At 38.3% G+C, this 22,937-nt stretch overlaps 1 protein-coding gene across 1 annotated transcript in view; it reads left to right on the top strand.

The window, feature by feature from the left end:
* LOC120590551 (sodium/glucose cotransporter 1-like) overlaps positions 1-22,937 on the top strand; it is a 59,150-nt gene that overhangs the window by 16,587 nt on the left and 19,626 nt on the right. Inside the window, exons 5-9 of the mRNA XM_039848341.1 lie at positions 9,250-9,354; positions 10,930-11,035; positions 12,046-12,126; positions 17,116-17,336; positions 21,274-21,409. Coding sequence (XP_039704275.1) covers positions 9,250-9,354; positions 10,930-11,035; positions 12,046-12,126; positions 17,116-17,336; positions 21,274-21,409 — 649 coding nt within the window. The remainder of the gene's footprint in view (positions 1-9,249; positions 9,355-10,929; positions 11,036-12,045; positions 12,127-17,115; positions 17,337-21,273; positions 21,410-22,937) is intronic.

The raw sequence follows: 22,937 nt of genomic DNA, 5'->3' as shown, positions 1-22,937 counted from the left end.
TTTACCCTGTCTACTTCTCCCCTTCTCCCCCACCCCACTAGTAACCACTACTCTATAGTCCTCTGGTAACCACTAGTCTATAGTCTATGTCCATGAGTCTCTGTTTGTGTTGTCCTGCTCATTTGTTGCTTTTAGGTTTATATTCCACATATAAGTGATATCACATGATTTTCAACTTTTTCAGTCTGGCTTATTTCGCTTAGCATGATTATCTCAAGGTCCATCCATGTTGTTGCAAATGGCAGTATTTCATCTCTTCTTATGGCTGAATAATATTCCATTGTATATATGTACCACAACTTCTTTAGACAGTCATCTGCCGTAGGACACTTCAGTTGCTTCCATGTCCTGGCCACTGTGAATAATGCTGTTATGAACATTGGTGTGCAAATATCTTTTTGGTTCTGGGTTTTCAAGTCTTTGGGGTAAATACCCAGTAGAGGGATTGCTAGATCATATGGTAGATCAAGTCTTAGTTTTTTGAGGAACCTCCATACTGTTTTCCATAGTGGCTGTACCAATCTGCAGTCCCATCAGCAGTGTATGAGGGTTCCTTTTTCTCTGCATCCTTTCCAACATTTGTTATTACTTATCCTGTTGAGTATAGCTATTTTACCAGGTGTGAGATGACATCTCATTGTGGTTTTGATTTGCATTTCCCTAATAGCTAGCGATGTTGAGCATCTTTTCATATAGTTGTTGGCCATTTGTATGTCCTCTAGGGAGAAGTGTCTGTTCAGGTTCTCTGCCCAATTTTTGACTGGATCATTTGTTTTTTTGTTGTTATTGAGTTGTATTAGTTCTTTGTATATTTTGAATATTAGGCCCTTATCGGAGACATTGCTTGTAAATATATTTTCCCATTTGGATGGTTGTCTCTTTACCTTGCCGACGATTTCTTTTGCTGATCAGAAGCTTTTTAGTTTGATGTAGTCCCATTCATTTATTTTTGCTTTTACTTCCCTTGCCTTTGAAGTCAAATTCACAAAATCCTCTTTAAGTCCAATGTCCTTGAGTTTAGTTCCTATATTTTCTTCTATGCATTTTATTGATTCTGGTCTTATATTCAGGTCCTTAATCCATTTTGAGTTAATTTTGGTATGTGGTGATAGACAACAGTCTAGTTTCATTCTTTTGCAGGTGGCTTTCCAGTTTTCCCAGCACCATTTATTGAAGAGGCTTTCCTTTCTCTGCTGTATGTTTTTAACTTTCTTGTTGAAAATTATTTGCCCATATAAATATGACTCTCGATTCTGTTCCACTAGTCCATGTGTCTATTTACCTATGGGCATTTTACCTATGTTGATTCTTCCAATCCAAGAACACAGAATACCTTTCCATTTCTTTGTATCTTCTTCAATTTCTTTTAATAGGGTCTTGTAGTTTTCATTGTATAGATTCTTCACTTGTTTCATTAATTTTATTCCTAGGTATTTTATTCTTTTTATTGCAATTGCAAAAGGAATTATTTTTTCCACTTCTTTTTCTGACACTTCATTATTAGAGTATAGGAAAGCTATGGATTTTTGAACATTGATTTTGTATCCAGAAACTTTACTGTGTTTGCTTATTGTTTCTAGTAGTGTTCTTGTGGAGTCTTTAGAGTTTTCTATGTAGAAAATCATGTCATCCGCAAATAGTGACAGTTTAACTTCTTCATTTCTTATTTGGATGCCTTTTATATCTTTCTCTTGCCTGATTGATGATTGCACTCACTAGGACCTCCGATGTTATATCGAATAACAGTGGCAATAGTGGACAGCCTTGCCTTGTTCCTGATCTTAGAGGGAAGGTTTTTAGTCTTTCACCATTAAGTATAATGTTGGCTGAGAGTTTGTCATATATGGCCTTTATTATATTAAGGTACTTTCCTTCTATACCAATTTTGTTAAGCGTTTTGATCTTAAATGGATGCTGTATCTTGTCAAAGGCTTTTTCTGCATCTATTGATATGATCATATGATTCTTATTTTTTAATTTGTTTTTGTGGTGTATCACATTTATCGATTTGTGTATGTTGAACCATCCCTGTGCCTCTGGGATGAAGCCTACTTGATCGTGGTGTATAATCTTTTTAATACATTGCTGTATTCGGTTCGCTAGTATCTTACTTAGGATTGTGTTCATGAGAGATATTGGTCTGATACCAAGTTTTGGTATCAGAGTAATATTGGCCTCATAAAATGAGTTGGGAAGTAATGCCTCCTCTTGGATTTTTTGGAAGAGTTTGAGGAGAATAGGTATTAAATCTTCTTTGAATGTTTGGTAGAATTCAATGGTGAAGCCATCTGGTCCTGGACTTTTACTTTTTGGTAGGTTTTTGATGATTGTTTCAATTTCTGTACTGCTGATCGGTTTATTTAGATTTTTCAGTTCTTCTTGATTCAGTCTAGAAAGGTTGTATTTTTCTAAGTACTGATCCATTTCTTCTAGGTTATTAAATTTGGTGTTATATACTTTTTCCTAGTATTCTTGTATGATCCTTTGTATTTCTGCAATATCAGTTGTAATTTCCCTTCTTTCATCCCTGATTTTATTTGTGTCCTTTCTCTTTTTTCTTTAGTGAGTCTAGCCAGGTGATTGTCAATTTTATTAACCTTCTCAAAGAACCAGCTCTTTGTTGCATTTATTTTTTCTATCGTTTTTTTATTTTCAATTTCATTTATTTCTACTCTAATTTTGATTACTTCTTTCCTTCTGCTGACTTTAGGCTTCATTTGTTCTTCCTTTTCTAGTTTTTTAAGATGAAACGTTAGGTTGCTTATTTGGGCTCGTTCTTGTTTTTGGAAATAGGTCTATAATGATATGAACTTTCCTCTTATGACTGCTTTTGCTATGTCCCAAAAGTTTTGATATGTTGTATTATCATTATCATTAATTTCTATGTATCTCTTGATTTCTCTTTTTATTTCTTCTGTGACCCAGTTATTCTTCAGTAGCATGTTGTTTAATCTCCATGTATTCGTGGTTCTTCCTGCTTTCTTTTTGCAGTTGATCTCTAGTTTCAAAGCATTATGATCAGAGAATATGGTTGGTATGATTTCAACCCCCTTATATTTGTTGAGGCTATCTCTGTATTCCAGTATGTGGTCGATTCTTGAGAATGTTCCATGTGCACTAGAGAAGAATGTACAAGCAGCTGTTTTGGGATAGAAGGCTCTGTATATGTCATTTAAGTCCAGTTGGACTAATGTGTCATTTAAGGATGTTATTTCCTTATTGATTTTCTGTTTGAATGATCTGTCCATATCCGACAGTGGGGTATTTAGGTCTCCTACTACGATAGTGTTTTGGTCTGTTTTTCTCTTTAGTTCTGTTAGTAATTACTTTACATATTTTGGGGCTCCTTGATTGGGAGCATAGATATTACTAAGTGTTATGTCTTCTTCGTGCATGATTCCCTTTATCATTATGAAATGTCCCACAGTATCTTTCTTTGCCTTTTTTATTTTGAAGTCTGTTTCTTCTGATATTAGTATCGCTACTCCCGCTTTTCTCTGAGTGCCATTTGCTTGAAATATCATTTTCCACCCTTTTCACTTTGAGTCTGTATTTGTCTTTGGAGCTGAGATGTGTCTCCTGTAGGCAGCATATGGTTGAGTTTTGTTTTTTTGATCCATTCTGCAACTCTATTCCTTTTTATTGGTGAGTTTAGTCCATTTACATTTAGGGTGATTATTGAAATATGAAGTCTTCTTATAGCCATTTTATCTTTTGCTTTCTGGTAGCTCGGTGTGTCCATTGCTTCCTTGTTCTTGTGTTTCTGTTTTCTTTATTTTGGTAGACTTTTGTGGGTTTTGCCTCTGGTTCTTCTTGTTTTACGTTATATACTTTGGTTCTGAATCTTTGGTACGAGGTTACCATTATGAATATGAGAAGGATAGTTATATATATACAGTCATCCATCATTTTTTTCTGCACATGCCTTATCACCATTCCCCTTTGTGAATTTGGATCTTTGAATCCTCCCCTTTTCAGTCATTGTTGTCTCAATTTGTCCCTATGTATGCTGAACATTCATTACCATCTTGTTATAACAATTCTCTTTTTATTATTTAGGCTTATAATGCCCTGTTCTTAGTAAGGGTTGCACTCCTCTGCTTCTATTTGCCTGATAGTCACTTTACTCCTAATTATGGTTTGTTTGGGGTTTTTTTTGTCATTTTGTTTTAGGTGAATACTGACCCCTTTCAGTATTTCCTATAGTGCAGGCCTTGTAGTGGAGAATTTCCTCAGTTTTTATATGTCTGGAAAAGTCTTAATTTCTCCTTCATATCTAAGAGAGAGCTTAGCTGGATACATTATTCTAGGCTGGTAGTTCCTTTCACTTAGTAGTTTAAATATTTGATTCCATTCCTTTCTGGCTTATAATGTTTGTGCTGAGAAGTCCAAGGATAATCTAATTGGTTTACCTTTATAAGTTACTGTTTTTTCTCCCTGGCTGCCCTGAGAATTCTATCTTTGTTGTTGATTTTTGATAACTTTAATACAATGTGTCTTGGTAAAGGCCTTTTTGGGTTGAGATATTGGGTGTTCTGTTGACTTCTTGAATTCCAAGCTCCAGCTCATTCCTTAGATTTGGGAAATTCTCATCCACTATTTGTCTGAAAATAGTCCATTTACATTTCTAGTCCCTGCTCCTTTTCTTTCCCTTCAATAATGCTTATTATTCTTATGTTTCCTCTCCTGATGGTATCAGCTAGTTCTTGAATTTCTCTTTCATTATTTTTCATTCTTTGGTTTCTCTCTTCTTCCTTCTGATTTCTAAATTTCTGTCTTTGATATCACTGGTCCTTTCTTTCCCATTTGGTCGACTCTACTTCCCAAGCTTGCTATTTCATTTTTCAACTCTTATAGTGTGTTTTTCTTTTTTTTAATCTCTATAAGATCTATTCTGTTCTTTTTGATGGTTTCAGTCTTCTTGCTCTGCTCATCTAGTTGTTTTTTCAGTTACTGAAATTATAGATTTGAATTGTTTTGGATCTCATTGAGTTTTTTCAGAAGTACCATCCTGAAGTCTCTGTTGTTTAAGTTGCATATTTCTATGTATGTAAGCTTATTTTCTAGAGATTTTTCTCTTTCTTTCTGAGATGCCTTGTCACCTTGGTTGTTCTTGGTGTTTAATGGACTATTTCTCCGCCAGGCCATTAATAGAAGTATATTCTGCTGTTTTTCCAGAAAGAAAGTTTATTATATAAAGATCTCTTTAGCTTGTTGCAAAGAAGGCGCTTTTCTTTTGGTTTCCAGTAGGTGGCATCTAAGCCTTAAAATGCCTTTTTTTTAAATTTTTCTTGTAGATATTTAATCACACTCACTACCCTGTTTCAGTCCCTGTCAGTGTAAATGACAGTCTAGGCAGCATTTGCTCAGATTGCCCTGGGGCTCCACAGTGATCAGTCTTGAAGGGTATGTGAGGAGGTCCCCTCTGGGTTGGGAGTTGGGGGCTGTGGCTCAGCCTCGGTTTTGCAGCCAGGGCTAGTAAAAATCAACTGTTGTTTCTCTGCAGTCCCGTCCTGCTTCTCTGTCTTCTGCCCTGATGACTGGGCCCTTCCACCCAGCATGGGGAGCTCATAGCAGTCCCAGGCAGGGCAGTTCAGGGAAGTTCCCGTACCTTCACCCTCCTCCCCCTCCTCCTGCAGGGAGCTCTGGTGGCTGCAAGAGGCAGCTTCTTTATTTCTCCCAGTCTACCGCCCAACACCCAGGGTTCTGACCTTGGTAGCTCTTATGCGCAGATCCCATGCTCAGAATGCTGATATGAAGTTTGGGTGTTTTTTGTTGAGTTTTAGATGTTCAGCTTATTGTTGTTTCAAAGGGAGAGATCTGGGGACATCTCTTACTCCACAATGTTTCCCGTAAATCCTCCAAAATAAGATTTAAAACTCTTTGAAACATATTTTTAAGAAAAAGAAAAGTCAAGATAAAGACAAAATATTTGTAGAATATATTTACAATATAAAGACATATTCAGAACATATCTAAATTGGAATAAGAGAATAGATAAACAACATGTGGCATGGTCTACTCAACCCTATAGAGGAATTATGCAACAACATGGATGAATCTCAGAAACATCATGCCAAGTGAAAGAAGCAAGACATAAAGTACATACTTTATGATTCCATTTATTTGAAATTTTAGAAAAGATAAATCTGTGGTGACAGCTGATACTGGTTGTCTGGGATCAGTGGTGGGATGAAGGCCTTGACTGTAAGCCCTAGAGCGTTTTGTGGGGGTGTTGGAAATGTTTTTTATCTTGAGTGTGGTGGTGATTCCACAACTGTACACATTTTCCGAAACTCATAAAACTTTAAACTTCAAATGGGAGAATTTTACTGTGTAAATAATGCCTCATAAAACAGTTAAAATTAAAAATGTGGAAGGGCATTAAAAATGTGAAAGGCCTATTTGCTGTACACCCTAACACTTGTAATTGTGAAGCCATAACCTCAAGAAAATTACCTCAGACCGTGACCATATTTTAAGATAAGATTTTTAAAGAATAATATTTATGTTAAAATGAGGTCATTAGGGTGGGTCCTAATCTAGTATGACCTTTTAAGAAGTAGAAATTTGGAGGAAGAGAAAAAAGTGGCGTACATGACAGAGGCTCTGTTCATCCCTCTATCGACCAAACCAAAGTTGTGATGGAAACAAGGAGCAGTGCAAGGACAAAGCACTGCTATAGCTATGACCTCATCAAACTGGATAACAGAGGTCGCTCCGCCCAGAGGATTCCTTGAAACCTCGCCTCCCCCAACTCACAGTCCCACCCAAGCCACATCCAGGTATCTCCTCAGTGAGTCAGATGCTCCTTACTGAGACTCACACTGGTGGAGGCAGCTGGCCTTGGTTTCTGGTGTGGCCTTTTGAGGCAACTATAAGCGTAGCATCTGTGGATTGCTTGCTGAATCTTAACAGGTGGCTCCAGAGGGGTAGAGGCTTGGGCTAAATTTGGCCTGCAGCTGAATCCCTCTCAGGACTGTGCCACTGAACACCAACTTCACAAGTCCACACTAATAAGACCAGGAGACTTAGGAACTTTGCTTAGTACATAGAAACAGACACAGAAAGGCAGCCAAAATGGGAAGACAAAGAAGCAGAAATCACATAAAAGAACAAAACAGAGATCCAGATATAATGGAGTCAACCAATCTAACAGATGCAGAGTTCAAAACACCGCTTATAAAGATGCTCAGTGAACTTTTGGGAAGTGTAGAAAACTCCAACAAAGAGAGAAAAAACATAAAAATGGAAATAGAAATTATAAAAGAGAACCAGTCTGAAATGGAGAACACATTATCTGAGATGAGAAGTATATTAAATGGAATAAACAAAGTGAATAAAGAAGAGGATCAAATGCCATATCTAGAGGACAGGAAAGGCAATCAGGACACTTAATCAGAATGGCAAGAAAAAGATGCCAAGACTATAAAAATAATTTAAAGAAGATATGGGACACTATTAAGGCTCCAAATATTCATCTGATCAGCGTAACAGAAGAAAATCAAGATGTTGAACAGCTGTTTGAAGAAATGATAATGGAAAACTTCTCTAACTTGGTGAAAGAAATGGACATAAAACCCCAGGAAGCTCAGAGAATTCCAAAAATCCGGGATCCAAAGAGGCCCACACCAAGATACATCATAATTAAAATTCCAATGGTTAAATACAAAGAAAGAATATTAAAAGCAGCAAGAGAAAAACAAGGGAACACCTATAAGACTGGTAGTTGATTTCTCAAAAAAAAACTGTGCAGGACAGAAGGACTTGACAAAAAATATTTGACAGGATGAAGACCCAGGATCTACAAGAATAATTTATCCAGCAAAGCTATCATTTACAGGTGAAGGACAGATAAAGAGCTTCCCAGACAAAAATAAGCTAAAGGAATTTATCACCACCAAGCCAGTATTAAAGGAAATGTTGGAGAGACTTCTTTAAGTCCCTTTATTCCTGTATCAAAAACTGGAATAAAGAATGGTAACAACTACCTTCCTATCAATAAGTACCTTAAATGGAAAAGAATTAAGTGCTCCAACCAAAAGATAGAATGGCTGAAAGGATAAGAAAACAAGACCCCTACATATGAAAAGGAAGGAGATGGAAAAAGATATTGCTTTGATGGACCTAGAAGGTATTTAAGTCAGACAGAGAAAGATAACACTATATGATTTCACTTATATGCAGAATCTAAGGAATAAAAAGAACTAATCCAAAAAAGTGGAAATTTGGACACAGACATGTTCAGAGAGAATAAGATATGAAGACACAGGCAAAACAGCTATCAACAAGCCAAGAAGAGAAGCCTGGAACAGATCTTCCTTCAGTGTCCTCAGAGGCAACCCGCTAACACCTTGAAATTACAGCCTCTAGAACTGTGAAATAATACACTCAGTCAGTCATCATACTTTGTTGTGGCAGCCCTAGCAGACTAATGCAAGTAGTAAGTATAAAACAGCTTAGAACATGATTGAGAAAATGAGCCATATATGACAGTATATGCTTAAAAAAGAAAAACAAGTGAAAGGTGAAAGTAATAAAAACTGTAGTGTTTTAGAAGAGGGCATATGGTCCCTATGAAGCCCCCAGGTACATCTTCATAAAGCATATGGAATTTGAGTTAAGCATGTGTAAGGTAGGTAGACAAGAGCACATGAGGATATTCAGGTCAGAAGGTGGGAAAGGATTCATTTAACAATTACTTATTCATCTACCATGAGCCAGCCACTGTGCTAATGAGTCTAATGAACAGAAAGGACGCACTCTTTGCCACTGGGTGCATGCAGCCTGAGAGGATGGAAGTAGAAATTAACAGAATTGTTTGGGGCACCAGCACATACACAAGCAGCATTGGCACAGAGTCAAGTTCTGTCTCTCTGGAGCACTTGTTATATATGTAGTATGTGATAAAGCATTTGATTTTGCTCTATGATTATTTCATAAAAGTGATTTGTCATTATTAGACATTTTCAGTTAGCTGGATCTCCTCCTGTATTCCGAAGATTGCACAGGAATCTAGATTCCGTGCTTCTCAAAGACAGCTATATTGCCTGTCCGTTCTTATTTCTCTCATTTTAACAGGTGCTGTGCAATGCAGCCAGAGTTGATGACCCTGCATCCGGTTTTCTTGGGCTGCTCCCACCATCAACACATCTCTGACATCCAGCACTTTGCGATCGAGGCCCATCCCTGTGGGCCTGCCTCTTCCGGCACTCTGTCTGATAGTAACTTCTCTTGTTGCTCTTATAGGTGGTGACAATGCCAGAATATTTGAGGAAGAGGTTTGGTAGCTCCCGGATCCAGTTCCTCCTCGCTATTCTGTACTTATTCCTCTACATCTTCAATAGGGTCTCAGTAAGTTGTGTAAAAGCCACCCAAAAAAGATAACAAAACAAAGAAGAATCAGTAGGCAGGACTATGCTAGATTTGTCCCAGCAGATCATTCTAGGGCCCCATAAATTACTTGTTGGTCTCTGCTGTCTTACCTTGAATAGAGAAAAATAGCTTAATAATACTGTGTAAAAAATAAAAGGCAGAGGCATCTTCTCTGCCTCCCAGGATGGGGTTATATGTCCTTCTTCTGTGTTCCCAGAGAACTTTGGGCTTACCCATGTCATATCATTAGGTAATGTCACTCCCCTGCTTAAAACAATCCAGAAGTTCCCATTGCCCTGACAAAAAAAAATAAACTAAACTAAAGTAAACTAAACTAAAGTCCTTCTTATGACTGGTAAGGACTACCTTGTTCTAGCCCCTGCCTCTCTGTCCTTGTCCCCTCACCATGCTGTAGCCGCACTGTCTGCTTTATTGTTTCTCAAATCCAGCAAGCTTATTCCAACTTAAAGCCTTTGACACCTGCTCTATACTGTGTCTGGAATGTTCTTTCCCAGATTTTTCAAATATCGCCTCCTTGGAGAGGCCTTCCACGGATGTGCTGGTCAATCTCTACTCCATTACTGTTTTTATTTTCTTTGTCACCATACAATAGAAATTTATTTGTTTCCTTATTTTCTGTTTTCTCCACTTTGGTGCAAACTTTTTGAAGCTTAGAGACTAGCCTGGCTTGTCCACTGCATTGCCTTCTGTGCTGAGAACACTTTTATCACATAGGCACTCAATAAATACTTTTTGAATTATCAAATGAGTGTCACTTATTGCATGGAAATTGCCAATTTAGTGGTCTGTCTCCCTCATTAATTGTAAGCTACTTGAAGACAGGGACTAAGTTCTGGTAACATCTGTGTCTCCTGAACCCTGCTAAATACCTACTACATGGTTGGTACTCAGTATTACTAACATTTGGTAAATAAATGGATAGATGAGTGTTGGGAGAATCTCTGCCCATTATATCCCTGACTTTGGAGACCAGAATAAAAAAGCAAGAAGTTATCCTTTTAAATGATGTGCAGATGCTTCAGAATCACTGTCAACTAAGCCAGGGATCAACAAATCAAGCCCACAGGCCAATCTTCCTGGTGGTCTGCCTTGTAAAGTCCTTAAGCTAAGAATGGTTTTTACGGTTCTAAAGGGTTGTAAAAAACAGACCATATGTGGCCTACAAAGCCTACATTTACAATCTGGCCCTCTATAGAAAAAGCTTGCCAACTCCTGATAAACTGTTCCCTTTGCCTTTTCTCAATGACAGAACTGCAGGAACAGCTCTCTCTCAGCACACTCCCCACTCAGGCTCCAAGGAGGAGGATGCTAAGTTGTATTAACTGGATCAGTTGAGTTAACCCAAGCCCTAAAGGTGCTGACCTTGGCTGAACTCGTGGGGCACAAGCCTGTTGAGTAACCCTCACCCAGTGTCCACTAGTGATGGAGTGGGTGTGCTAACCGCAAATGGCTTCTAAGACGAGTGTTTTTATGGGATTGCTGTCAATTGAGCTAAAAACGAAAGTACAGACTGCGCCTTTACACTCATTTCAGGTGGAGATCAGCACTAGTGCCATGGTCATGGGGCTGATTTTTGGATGGGATGTTTACCAGGCCACCATATTCTTGCTGATATTTATTGGCATTTATACCATCACAGGTGAGATTACTCTAACCACACAGGTATTTATATTGACTTGAAAACTCTGCCTCTTAATGGCATCCTGGTAGACATTGAAGCAGGAGTCTTTAGCTTTTGCATTTTCTCTGAGTCTGTAAATCACATTCCTGAGGCCTGGGGATGGAGAGAACAGTGAAAATAATCAAGACAGGGTATCTAAGTGAAGTCTTACCCCTAGAAATCAGATTGGGCTCGTGGGGGCTTTCCAAGGGGGCCGGCAGGATGGCAGTAATTGTGTTTGGGGTGGGACTGGGCCTGATACAGTAGGCTGCCAGGAAAAAGAGTGGGAGCACAGAAAAGGAAGGAGGGAGAGGCGGCAGCTTCAGGCTATCCTGCTCACCTCTAATAACCTGGTCTGGCCATCAGATGGGATCTTTTATGTAGGCAGTTCAGTCCTAGACAACCTCTGCCTAGGTTTTGAGAGTGAGTGCTCTCGTCCTATGTTTTGTTCAGCAGTAGCTCAGTTCATTACAGTTGAGTGGAGAGAATCAGGGCTGGGAATGGAATGCGCTCACTCAGTGGTTCTCAGAGGTGGGAATGGGGATTGGGTTTTCCTTCCCAGGAGACATTTGGTAATGTCCAGAGACATTTTTGCTTGTCACAATTGGAGAGGTCTATATTGACATCCAGCAGGTAGAGGCCAGGGATGCTACTATTGCTTCCAAACTGAGATTTTAGGAAAACTACTAGGTTTATTTTCCTTAGGAAAACTACCGTATTTTCATTTATGGAAAAAATTGGATTTAAAGAGAAATTGGGACATAGAAGGGCAAGATAAGAATCCAACAAAGGATCATGAAGGATATTAAAGAGAGAAAACAGGATTTACTGAGACTAAGCATAAATAGTTATAAGACCCACTGAATTAAAGAGAAAAAAGGTGTGAATGTGGATATCTAGGAGAGAACAAGTATGTAGAATAGGATGCCAAAGCAACTTTCAGTGAAAAGAGTCAAATGTGGCTTTTTTACTTTCTCTTGCTTATTTAGGTGGTTTTGCAGCTGTGATTTATACTGATGCCTTACATGCTGGCGTTATGGTTCTAGGATCAGTCTTGCTAATGGGCTTTGGTAAGTAAATCTTGAGAAGACTGAGCACCATGGGTGGAATCTTTGAATCTGATTGCTGCCCGGGGCCATTTCAGCACCTTCATCTCACAGATGAGACAGAGGCCTTCAGGACCCAAGAGCATTATCTAAGGTCATGCTGAAAATTGGAGAGGAAACTTCTGCTCACTTGAGAAGAAAAGAGTCGAGGAATAGGAGAAATGGTAACAAACTCTAGTGCTTTGGAACAGCAGTCAAGAGCGGTCTGCCACTCTCATCCCCACCTCTGTGCCTCTGTTTATGCTCTTCCTCTCCAGTTAGAAGCCCCTCTCCTTTTTGTCCACTCAATTAAACCCATCTGTCATGGTCAATGGAAGATCCTCTCCAAAGCTGTGATTCTTTGATTATTCCATCTGCACATCTTTCTTCTCTGGCTTGCATCACTACCACTCAACATTTTTTGATGCATACCTTGATTGTTCATTGATTGTGTCACATGAATGAAACATCCCCCAGGTCCAAAACGTCTTAAGAACCAGAGCCATCCCTCACACAGTGCAGTCTGAGGCACATAGTAGGTTATTCATTCATCTAAAAAAAATGAGAAGTAAAGGGAAATTGGGACATAAAAAGGCATAAGAATTTAACAAATTATTAAGTAACAAAAATGAAAATAATAGCTGATATGTATTATCAGGTACTATGTAAGCATTTATCTATATTGCTGCTTTAATCATTACAGTCACCATGAGGCATAACTACTGTCGTTAACCTCATTTTACACATGAGGAAACTGAGTCTCAACTAAATAACTTGCTTGCAAGATACACCAAGAGCAGAACTCAGAGCTGGGTCTCTATAACATCAAAGCCCAGTACATGAACTAACATATTGTAGTACCTGTAATAGCAAGTACACTTACCTTAAAATGGAAGTTTCCTTCTACTAGCTAGGAGTATGACCTTAGTGAGGTTGCTATTACCCACTGCTTCATGAGTAAGAGATTGGTCTTGGCTCAGGTATTGAAAAATTACTGAAATGATATGTGAGTACAATTGAAGCAGAATCATTCCATAGAGCATGTTATTGAACCCCGTGGAATGAGAAAAGATAGAATCTAACAGAATCACACAATCCTCAGTTTTACCACTCAGTAAGCATTAGTGCACCATGAAGTATACTCAATATGATGTTGCTGGGACACAAAGTACATATCAGGCATGATCCAAAGAATTTTTAAATGAGCTGAGAAGTGATGACTATTTGAGTGACAAAACTATAAACTGTAAAATGCACTAAGCCATTGTATTTAATTGTGTGCTAGTGTTAAACATCAACATTTTTAAAACCTGCCAAGTCTACCCAAATAGTTGAAAATGACATCAAATTAAACTTTAGGGGCTGGTAAGATATGCTATATAATGTTAGCAATGATATTTCTAAATAATTATATAATCTTTACTGTTATAGACTGAGTGTCCGTGTCCCCCCAAAATTTATTAGTTGAAATCCTAACCCCCAATGTGATGGTATATAAGATGGGGGCCTTTGGGAGGCTCTGCCCTCATGAATGACATTAGTGCCCTTATAAAAGAGACCTTAGGGAGCTCCTTCACCCCTTGTATCATGTAAGGACACAATGAGAAGATGGTTCTCTGTGAACCAGGAAGTGGGCCCTCACTAGACACCCAGTTGGCCAGCACTTTGATCTTGACTTGCCAGCCTCTAGAACTGTGGGAAGAAATTCGTTCTTTATAAGTCACCCAGCCTAAACAAACTAAGATATTTCCTGAGAAGTTTAATGGGATTTTTAACTTGGGGTATTCATGTTACTTCTTTTATTAAGTAAACTATTATAAAGTAATGGAGTAATTGTTTTCTTTTAAAATATACAAGAACTTGTACATCCAAATGAGTGTTGCCCTTTAAACTTGTCACAATGGGAGTCCATGCACATAAACAATTTTTTTTATTTTTAGATAATATATACACAAGCTAAACAAAACAATAGGGTACACTGTGAAATACTTGTTGCCCTCAGTTTCTCAGTTCGAGTCCCCAGACAACTAGTATTATAAGTATTGTATATATCCTTCCAGAAATAGTCTTCATATATATAAACATTTTTTAATCTGACATATATATATATATATATACATACATACATACATACATATATATATATATATATATATAAATAGAATCAAAACAAAATTTTGTGCCTGTTTTTCTATCTCTAGTACTATATCATAGGCAAACTTCTATGTCAGTGAATAGAGATCTATTACAACTTTTATGTTTTTGTATTTGTAATAAACCTTTTACTGAAAAGTGCACAACCCAAAGTAGTGTGTGACTAGATGAAATATCACAAAGTGAACACCCTCTGGTAAGCAGCACTCAGGTCAAGAAGTTATCTTTTTGTTTTTTTCCTTTCTGAATTTTATACCTTTTTTTCTTTTTCTTGTGTTATCACACTGGCCAAAACCTTTAGTATAGTGTTGAATAGAAGTAGAGACAGCAGACATTCTTGCTTCATTCCCAGTCTTGGAAAGCTTTGAATATTTCACCATTAAATAAAATATTTGCTATCAATTTCTTTGAAGATACTCTTTATCATACTATCAAAGTTCCCTTCCATTCCTAGTTTTCTAAGATCATTAATCATAGGCCTTGAATTATATCAGGTGTTTTTTTCCCATATCTACTGAGATGATTATTTTTCTCCTTTATCCTGTAAATGACACAGTGCATTACATTGACTTGATTTTGAATGTTAACACAATCTTACATTACTGGAATAAACACATTACATTACTGAAATAAGCTTTGTCAAGAAATACCCCAAATTGCTCTCCAAATTGGTTGTAGAGTAGTCCCCGCTTTCTGTGGTTTCGCTTTCTGCAGTTTCAGTTACCTGCAGTTAACTGCAGTCCAAAGATATTAAATGGAAAATTCCAGAAATAAAAAATTCATAAGTTTTAAATTGCACATCATTCTGAGTAGTGATAAAAATCTCGCTTCATCCCACCTGGGACATGAATCATTCCTTTTTCAGTGAATCACACTGTATAAGCTACCTGCCATTTAGTCATTTAGTAGCCATCTCAGTTATCAGATCAACTGTCATCATATTGTAGTGCTTGTATTCAAGTTACCTTTATTCTACTTAATAATGGCCCCAAAATACAAGAGTAGTGATACTGGCAATTTGGATATGCCAAGAGAAGCCATAAAGTGCTTCCTTTAAGTGAAAATGTACAGAACAATAAGATATTTTGAGAGAGAGAGACCACATTCACATAATTTTTATTAGAGTATATTATTATAATTATTCTAATTTATTATAGTAATTGTTACAAATCACTTACTATGCCTAATTTATAAATTAAATTTTATCATAGGTATGTACATATAGGAAAAAGCATAGTATATACAGGGTTTGGTGCTATCTGGTTTCAAGCATCCACTGAGGATGTTAAAATGTATCCCTTGTAGATAAAAGAGGACTACTGTATTAATTTATATTCTCAGCAATGTTTGAGAATCTATGTTTCCTAATCTCTCAGCTAACAATATTTTAAGACTTTTTAAAAATATGCCCAATAGGGGAAGGAAAGAAAAGTATCTTATTTTTGTTTTAATTCGAAGTTTCCAGACACTGATGAGGCTGAGCATCTATTCATATACTTAGTGGCCATGTGTATTTCCTCTCTTGTGAATTACCTGTTCACATTCTTACCATGTTTCTTTCCAGTAGTTTTCCTTGGCTATTGGTGAATAGGAGTCATTTATACACGATGCAAATCTCTTCTTTCTGTCTAAAAAAATTTTAATTTGGTTTCAGTCATATAAATTTTAAATTTTGAGGTCAAATTTATTAGCCTTTCTTTTCCTTTTTATATCTTGTTTAAGAATGTATTTCCTAACACAAGTTCATAAAGATATTCTCCTGTTTTCTTCCAATAACTTTGTAGCTTTATATTTCACCTTTTTAAAAAATGCACATGGAATTCATTTTTAGAAAGGCTATGAGGTGTCTTATTATTTATAATCATAGTCACTCAGTGTCCTTTCGTTGACCAGTCTTGACTCCAGATGATTCTGAACCTACTTCAAAAATCTAGTCTATATCAAAGAGCATGGTTTAATATGTCAAAATAAAAGTGTTTTTTAGTTAGATATGTGGAATTATGGGTGTTTTAGAGCCTTTTAGAAAATATTTTTCTTTAATGTTAAGATTTTACACCACGTAGAATATTGAGGGAGAAATGTCACAGGCTGTGAAGCAAATTTCAAATATGAAGTTTCATAAATGTTTTGCTGGCAATGCAGGAAAGCGAATATTAATTTCTGTTTTAGTCAAGATTCTTTCGATAACTTGTGATAGCACTTCAGTTCAAAACTAGTATAAGCAAATAAGTACTCTCTTGGTTAACATAGCTAAAAATTCCTGGGGTACATTGCCTCAGGCATAGCTAGATCTGGAGTTCTGCATGAACTGGGTAGACAAAAGAGCTTCAAACTGCCGTACTAGCTGAGAACCCCTAAGAAAGTAGGCAGACTTTTTTGGTTCCTTAAAAAGAAGAATGAATCCTGGGACAATTCTGATTAGCCAAGATTGAGTTTCAAGTCCATTCCATCAGTCACTGACCAGGGGACAGGGAGCATTGGCCAGGCCTGAGTTACATAGCAGATTGGAATGGTAGACAGATTGATGAAGCCCATCTAAGCCACATAGGATGGAATGCAGCTAGAAAGAAAGGTTCTGCTGCCAGCAGCGGGAGCAGGGGTTGCTGGGCACATGGCCACAATGTCCACTATACTCTTCTTTCTCTTTGAAATAAATGGTATCTTTTCTTAGGCACATACAGTCTCTACTATTTGTCAGTCCATTGCACTTTTTATGTTAGATTCAGTTAATCAAATTGGGTCTTACTTTGCAATCTTGGTTCTTTAGACATGTGTTATCATACAATTTAAGGTACTGATCAATTTTATGGTGTTTTTAAGCCTTTAAAGAAGTGGGAGGATACCAGGAGCTACTGCGTCGTTACGTAAATGCTAAGCCAAGCATAATCCGTGAAGGAAACTGGACTGCCAAGCCAGAATGCTACCTCCCTCGCCTGGATTCTTTCCATATCTTCCGAGATCCCATTACTGGAGACCTCCCCTGGCCTGGAATTGTCTTTGGCATCTCCATCATCTCCTTGTACTACTGGTGCACTGATCAGGTAATTAGACACATTGCACTTGAAGTGACTGCATTGGGTGCTGGTGGTCCTGGATGCATTCCAGACTAGATGCAGCTACAGGTATCTGTGGGCTTGTATGCACTCAGTAGCCAAGTTTCCTTTCCAATCTTTATTTATTGCCTAAATAACTTTATATGAAATTCTGTTTAAAAGAAATTTCTCCCACAGCCCCATCTATAACACACCAACTGCTTTCATTTTTTTCTTCCCTATCATTATCTAAAAAGCACAGTTGTTTGGATGTGAAAAATAAGTCAGTTCTCTTAACTGAGTCAATAAATTAAATGCGACCAATTACTATTTCAGTTGGATTTTTTAAGGACTCAAACTTATTCTAAAAATTACCTGGCTCTCCCTTAATGGTATATCATTAAATAAATTGTGAAATATTCATATAGTAAAAAGGCAATGTAGAAATAAAAAGGAAGTGCAGCTACCCATAGTACCGTGGATACCTCTTTAAAGCATCATGCCAGTTAAAGAAGCTAGATCCCGAAGGCTACGTTTATGTAAAGGTTAGCACAGGCGATGCTATGTTATGTTAGTTAGGTATACAAATCAAGTGGCAAAAAATTGTAAAGAAAAGCAAGGAAGAATTAAATAGTCATGAAAGTGGTCATTTCTAGAGCAAGGGAAGGGACTAAAGTAAAAAAGAGGCACACGTAGCAGCATGATTCACCATCGCCAAAAGGTGGAAACAACCCCAATATCTATCAACTAATAAATAAATAAACAAAATATATCTCCATGCATTGGAATATTATTCAGCCATAAAAAGGAATGAAGCACTGCTACATGCTACAACTTGGGTAAATCTTGAAAACATTAGCCTAAGTAAAAGAAGCCAGACACAAAATGTCACTTATTGTATGATCCTTTTAAAATATAACAGACGTCTTCCTATATTCATAAAGGAGCTCTTAAGAGAGGAAGGAAATCTCTAGAGATTTTCCAAAAACAGAATTAAAATAAAAAGAGCTAAGCTGACATTGACATGGACAATGCCATGACAGCATTTACCAAGCTTGGTTTTCAAAGGCTCATATTTAAATGGCCAGGTGAGAACAGGTGAGAGGTCTTGAGTTCATGAGTGGTACAGAGTGAACCCTCCATGTAGAACTTGGATTCTTTCCACTGTTGTAACCTCAGTGAAAAGGTGAACAAGGGAAAAAATCTGCCCACCAGCAAGGAGAAACAACTGAAAAAAAGAAGTGCTTCAACCTGAGTTCTAGGAGGAGGAAAACAGTGTCCTCTGAGAATTCATAATGGCAGGCTTGCCTTCCTTGTGTGTTTGGGTTTTAAATTTGCTTTGTATGATCAGGAAAACTCCATGGAAAGAAATGAACATAAACTCATTCAAAATTTGTTACTCACTGGCCTGGCATAAGTAACAGCAAGTTCTCTCTGGAGGGACGCACTCTAACTAAGGTTGTACAGGATTCCCATAAATAAATGTCTGCTCCGCCTGAGCCCCCACAGTTCTGCTGTTTCTTGCTCAAGGTTGGATGAATCAAACCACCTTGAGCAAGAAACAGCAGAACTAATACTTTCAAATTTCAGAAAATTGAAGTGTTAGATAACCAAATACAAAATAAGTGTTTAAAGAAATAACAGTAGAACTGAAAACATTAATGCAATTCTATCGAAAAAGATCAGATTTGAAAAATCAAACTCCTAGAAATGAAAAATATACTTATTGAAATGTAAAACTCAGTTACTGTTAAAACATCAGATTAAACACAGCTAAAGGAAGAAAAAATAGTAATCTGGAAGAAAAAACTGAAGAAATTATCTAGAAATCACCGTAAAAAATGGAAAATGTAAAAGAGAAAGTAACATGGAAGGTAGAATGAGGGTTACAATACATCTCATTGGCGTTCCAGAAGAAAAGGGATATTTGAGGGAAAAGAAGCAATATTTGAGGAGAAAATGCTGAGAATTTTTACAATTGTTGAAACAGCAGGGATCATCAGATTCAGGAATCACAATGATTCTCAAGCAGAGATAATTCAAAAATCCACACAAAGTCACATCATAATGAAATTTCAGAACATCAAAGACAAGGAGAAGATTTTGAAAGTCTCCTGAGAGTGAAAGTTACCTGTATTTATCAAAGAAGACAATTATACTGACAATAGACTTCCTAGTAGCAAAAATGTAACCTAAATGTAGAGGAGTAAAATGCTCAATGTTCTAAGTAACATGTCAAAACCAAGGGTGAAATAAAGACATTACTTTCTCTAAAGAAGATTAAAAGATGTACATATAGAAAAAGGAAGTACTGAAGAGCAAGAAGGAGTAGTTAGCAAAGATGTTGACAGACACATGAGGAAATCTAAAGTACTGGCTTTTTTGATTTGAGCAAATCAGCATTGGCTACTTATTACATCATAATTATGAATATAGGAAGTAAAACAGAACAAGACTAAAATATTGGACCACAGTTTGGAGTTAAATCTGGCTATGGACTTTAAATTATTCAGAAGGGTGGGGATACTGATTTCCTTTAGACTTGAAGTTATATCTGTGTTAAAATTTGAACAGTAATTAAAACATAGAAGTAGAATATATAACTCCCTAACTAGTGAAGAAAATCATTTCAGAAGAAATTTGAATTTAAAAAAAGACAAATTGACAGTAGGAAAATTATTGACCTTTGTCCCACCATCATTTTTAAACAATAATCCTTTTCTTGTACTAAATAACAATATATGAAAGTGCTTAGGACATTTCTAGTTGGAATAATTTAATGCCCTTTTCATCAGTTTTTCCTCAGAATAAGTCTATGCCCTTGCCTGCTTCTTCTCTTCCCTGAGAGACAATCTCTTCTGTGCACAGGGCTAAACACAGACAAGGAAATGCAGCCTGGCTACGTGCCACTCTCCGCCCCTAACTTGCTCAACAGAGGCCATGTTCACTGAGAACCAGCAACAGGATGCCAGACTTCCTGAGAAGCAATACCTGTTGCATGAGGTAGACCCACTTTGGGATCTTCCTCCTATTACTAAAATAATGCATTTGGAAAATAAAGAAAATATAGAGAAGAAAATGAAAATCCGGCCTGTTAATTCTACTATCCCAGGACTAACCACTATTATCATGTTGATTTATTCCTGTGATTTTTTTCCTAGGTATAGAGTCACGGTGTATATGGTATGGTTGTTGTACCCTGTGCCTTTTAGTTACCATCGATCACACTTTGAGCACTTTTGCACATTGTTTAAATGTTCTTAAAGAATGTAATTTTAGTGCATACATAATACTGTGTTGTTTTGATGCACTGGACCATGACTTTCTGTTTTTTCTTAAGTGCTTGTGCACCTGCCAGCTGTACCATTCTGTTCAGCCTGAGTGCACACTGCCTCTTACAGCAGGAGCCCCATGAAATGGGTCATGAAACATCTTTTAGGAGATTTTTGCGTTTTAAAGGTCTATACTAATTCATTTCAATTTAGATGAATGAAGTTGGTCCCAGTTCTGAACACTCATTTGTTGCTAGGGACCCACCTTTGCTTTGATTGATGTCACAGAGCTCTCCTCCTTCTTCCTGGCAGAGATGTTCCATAGCCTCTAAGAGAGAATCTCATCCTTGCCAGGGGGCAGCTTGCAAGCACTGTGCTGCAATGATTGGTGTGCAGTGCTAGCAATGAGGCCAAGGTCATGTGCACCATCCCTGTCCCCTCAGGCAGCTGTGCACTGAGAAAAATGTGCTCATTGGTCACACACATCTCTTCTAGCCCCGAATGCCCCAGAGATGCTTGGATGATTGGGGTGGACAGCTTAGCAGAAATCCACCAGAGGGCACATCCGGCTAACACAGCAGGTCATAATTGTCCTATCTGTTGTGAAGCAGCCTGGGCTTTATACACTCAGATAAAGCCATCACCCCCCTCACCCACCTGTATTTCCTTGGCAGATTTCTGTCCAGCGGTGCCTGGCAGGGAAGAACATATCTCACGTGAAGGGCGGCTGTGTCTTTTGTGGGTGCCTGAAGCTGCTGTCCATGTTCAGCATAGTGATGCCAGGAATGATCAGCCGCATCCTGTACCCAGGTAAATTCTTGATTCTGATGTGTTCACCCTGATCAGCTTCTCCTGTCTTAGAGATCTAGAGAACATTTGGGGTTGTCAGGTCTCCCATGGTATACTAGTGTCAAGGTACCCTAGATTGCTGTCTTGGGAGCAATGGGTTTGGGTTAGGGATGCAGCTGAGAAGTCTGGCAGAGACCATGGAGGTAGATGGCAAGAGAGAAGGTCAGGCAGGAAAGAGCCACTGATGCTCCCTGCAGCCGGGGCCCAGTCTCTGCCATGGCGTAAGGCACAATCCACAGGAAGGTTGAGATCCTCCCCTTCTGTCACAGGAAGCACCATACTAGGCACTGTGCTGGGGGTCTGCCAGATGCCATCGCTGCTCTCACAGCCCCAGAGGTGGGTTTGTGTAGCCTCATTGGACAGATGAGGCCTGTCGAAGGAGGAGCTTGATATGACCCCCAAAGTAGATCTGACTCTGAGGCCCACATTCTTTCCATTAAATGCTGTAGAAACATCCCTTTTCTCCTTAATGGGCTATCATAATTCTGCAGATGTATCTCATCCCTGTTTCAACCTAGTTTTACTAGCTGTACTGTTTCTCAGGGTACCAGGTTTGTTTATTCGAATATTCACCCTTTATGGAGCACATACTCTGATAGGTGCAGCCACTGAGGCAAAGCCGGCAACTTTCGTGAGTCTTCTGCTGCAGTGCTGTAACCAGGTCAGAATGTAAAACACTTCTCATTGCTCAGTAACATGTACAGGAGACATTTATAACCCTAATTCATCCTTCAGTCTGTCCCCAAGACATACCTCTTTTTTTAATCCTAATTCCTTTCCGCTTTTAACAGAAAGGACTGCTATGTTCCAACATTCCCACATTTGGTCTTTGGCTGTCAGGCAGCACCCTTAGATCTCATGGGTGGTTCCTCCTCATTAAATAGAAAATAGGCCCTTGTGCTCTCCAGGACCCCAAAATCCCCTGGGCTTCACAGCCCTGCCTCCCCAACCCCACTCCATACCATGGACCACTGCGCTCGCTAAGGAAGAAAACTGGGCAGGATTGTATGTGTTTTGGATTCTAAAAGCTGCTAAGGGAATGGGGAAAAGGAATGAGAAATAGCTCCCCCTCTAGCTTGAGTGGGCCTCAGGAACCCAAACTCCCTCTAGCCTTCTGACTAGAAGGTGAATGGAGTTCATGGAATGTACGGAGAGAGCACTTGGAATGGTGAAGGGCCCAGAACCACTTGTCTGTAGTCCTCAGAAATGGCCACACACAGATCTATTTACACATGCCAAGTGTACAAAGCCAGAAAGCCATTTATCATGAAAGCTGGGCACCTGCCCATGTTCCTGGAAGAATATGCTTTTCTATTAACCTGAATGCTTCTGGCCCTAGATTCTGGGTCTCTCTCCTGGTCAGAGCTGGGGGCCAGACACTGCCAAGGTGTGATTCTCTAAATCTGGTTTTCTGTATAGGTCTTTGTATTACTTTGGCTTTTATTTGAAAATGATGTGAACTATTAGCTCCTATTTCTTCTGAGCTGGT

The sequence above is a fragment of the Pteropus medius genome, unplaced genomic scaffold, assembly GCF_902729225.1.
Source record: "Pteropus medius unplaced genomic scaffold, Ma_sr-lr_union100, whole genome shotgun sequence".
Classification (NCBI taxonomy): Eukaryota; Metazoa; Chordata; class Mammalia; order Chiroptera; family Pteropodidae; genus Pteropus; species Pteropus medius.
The sequence above is the reverse complement of the archived record's forward strand: the minus strand, read 5'-3'. Positions and strand labels throughout refer to the sequence as shown.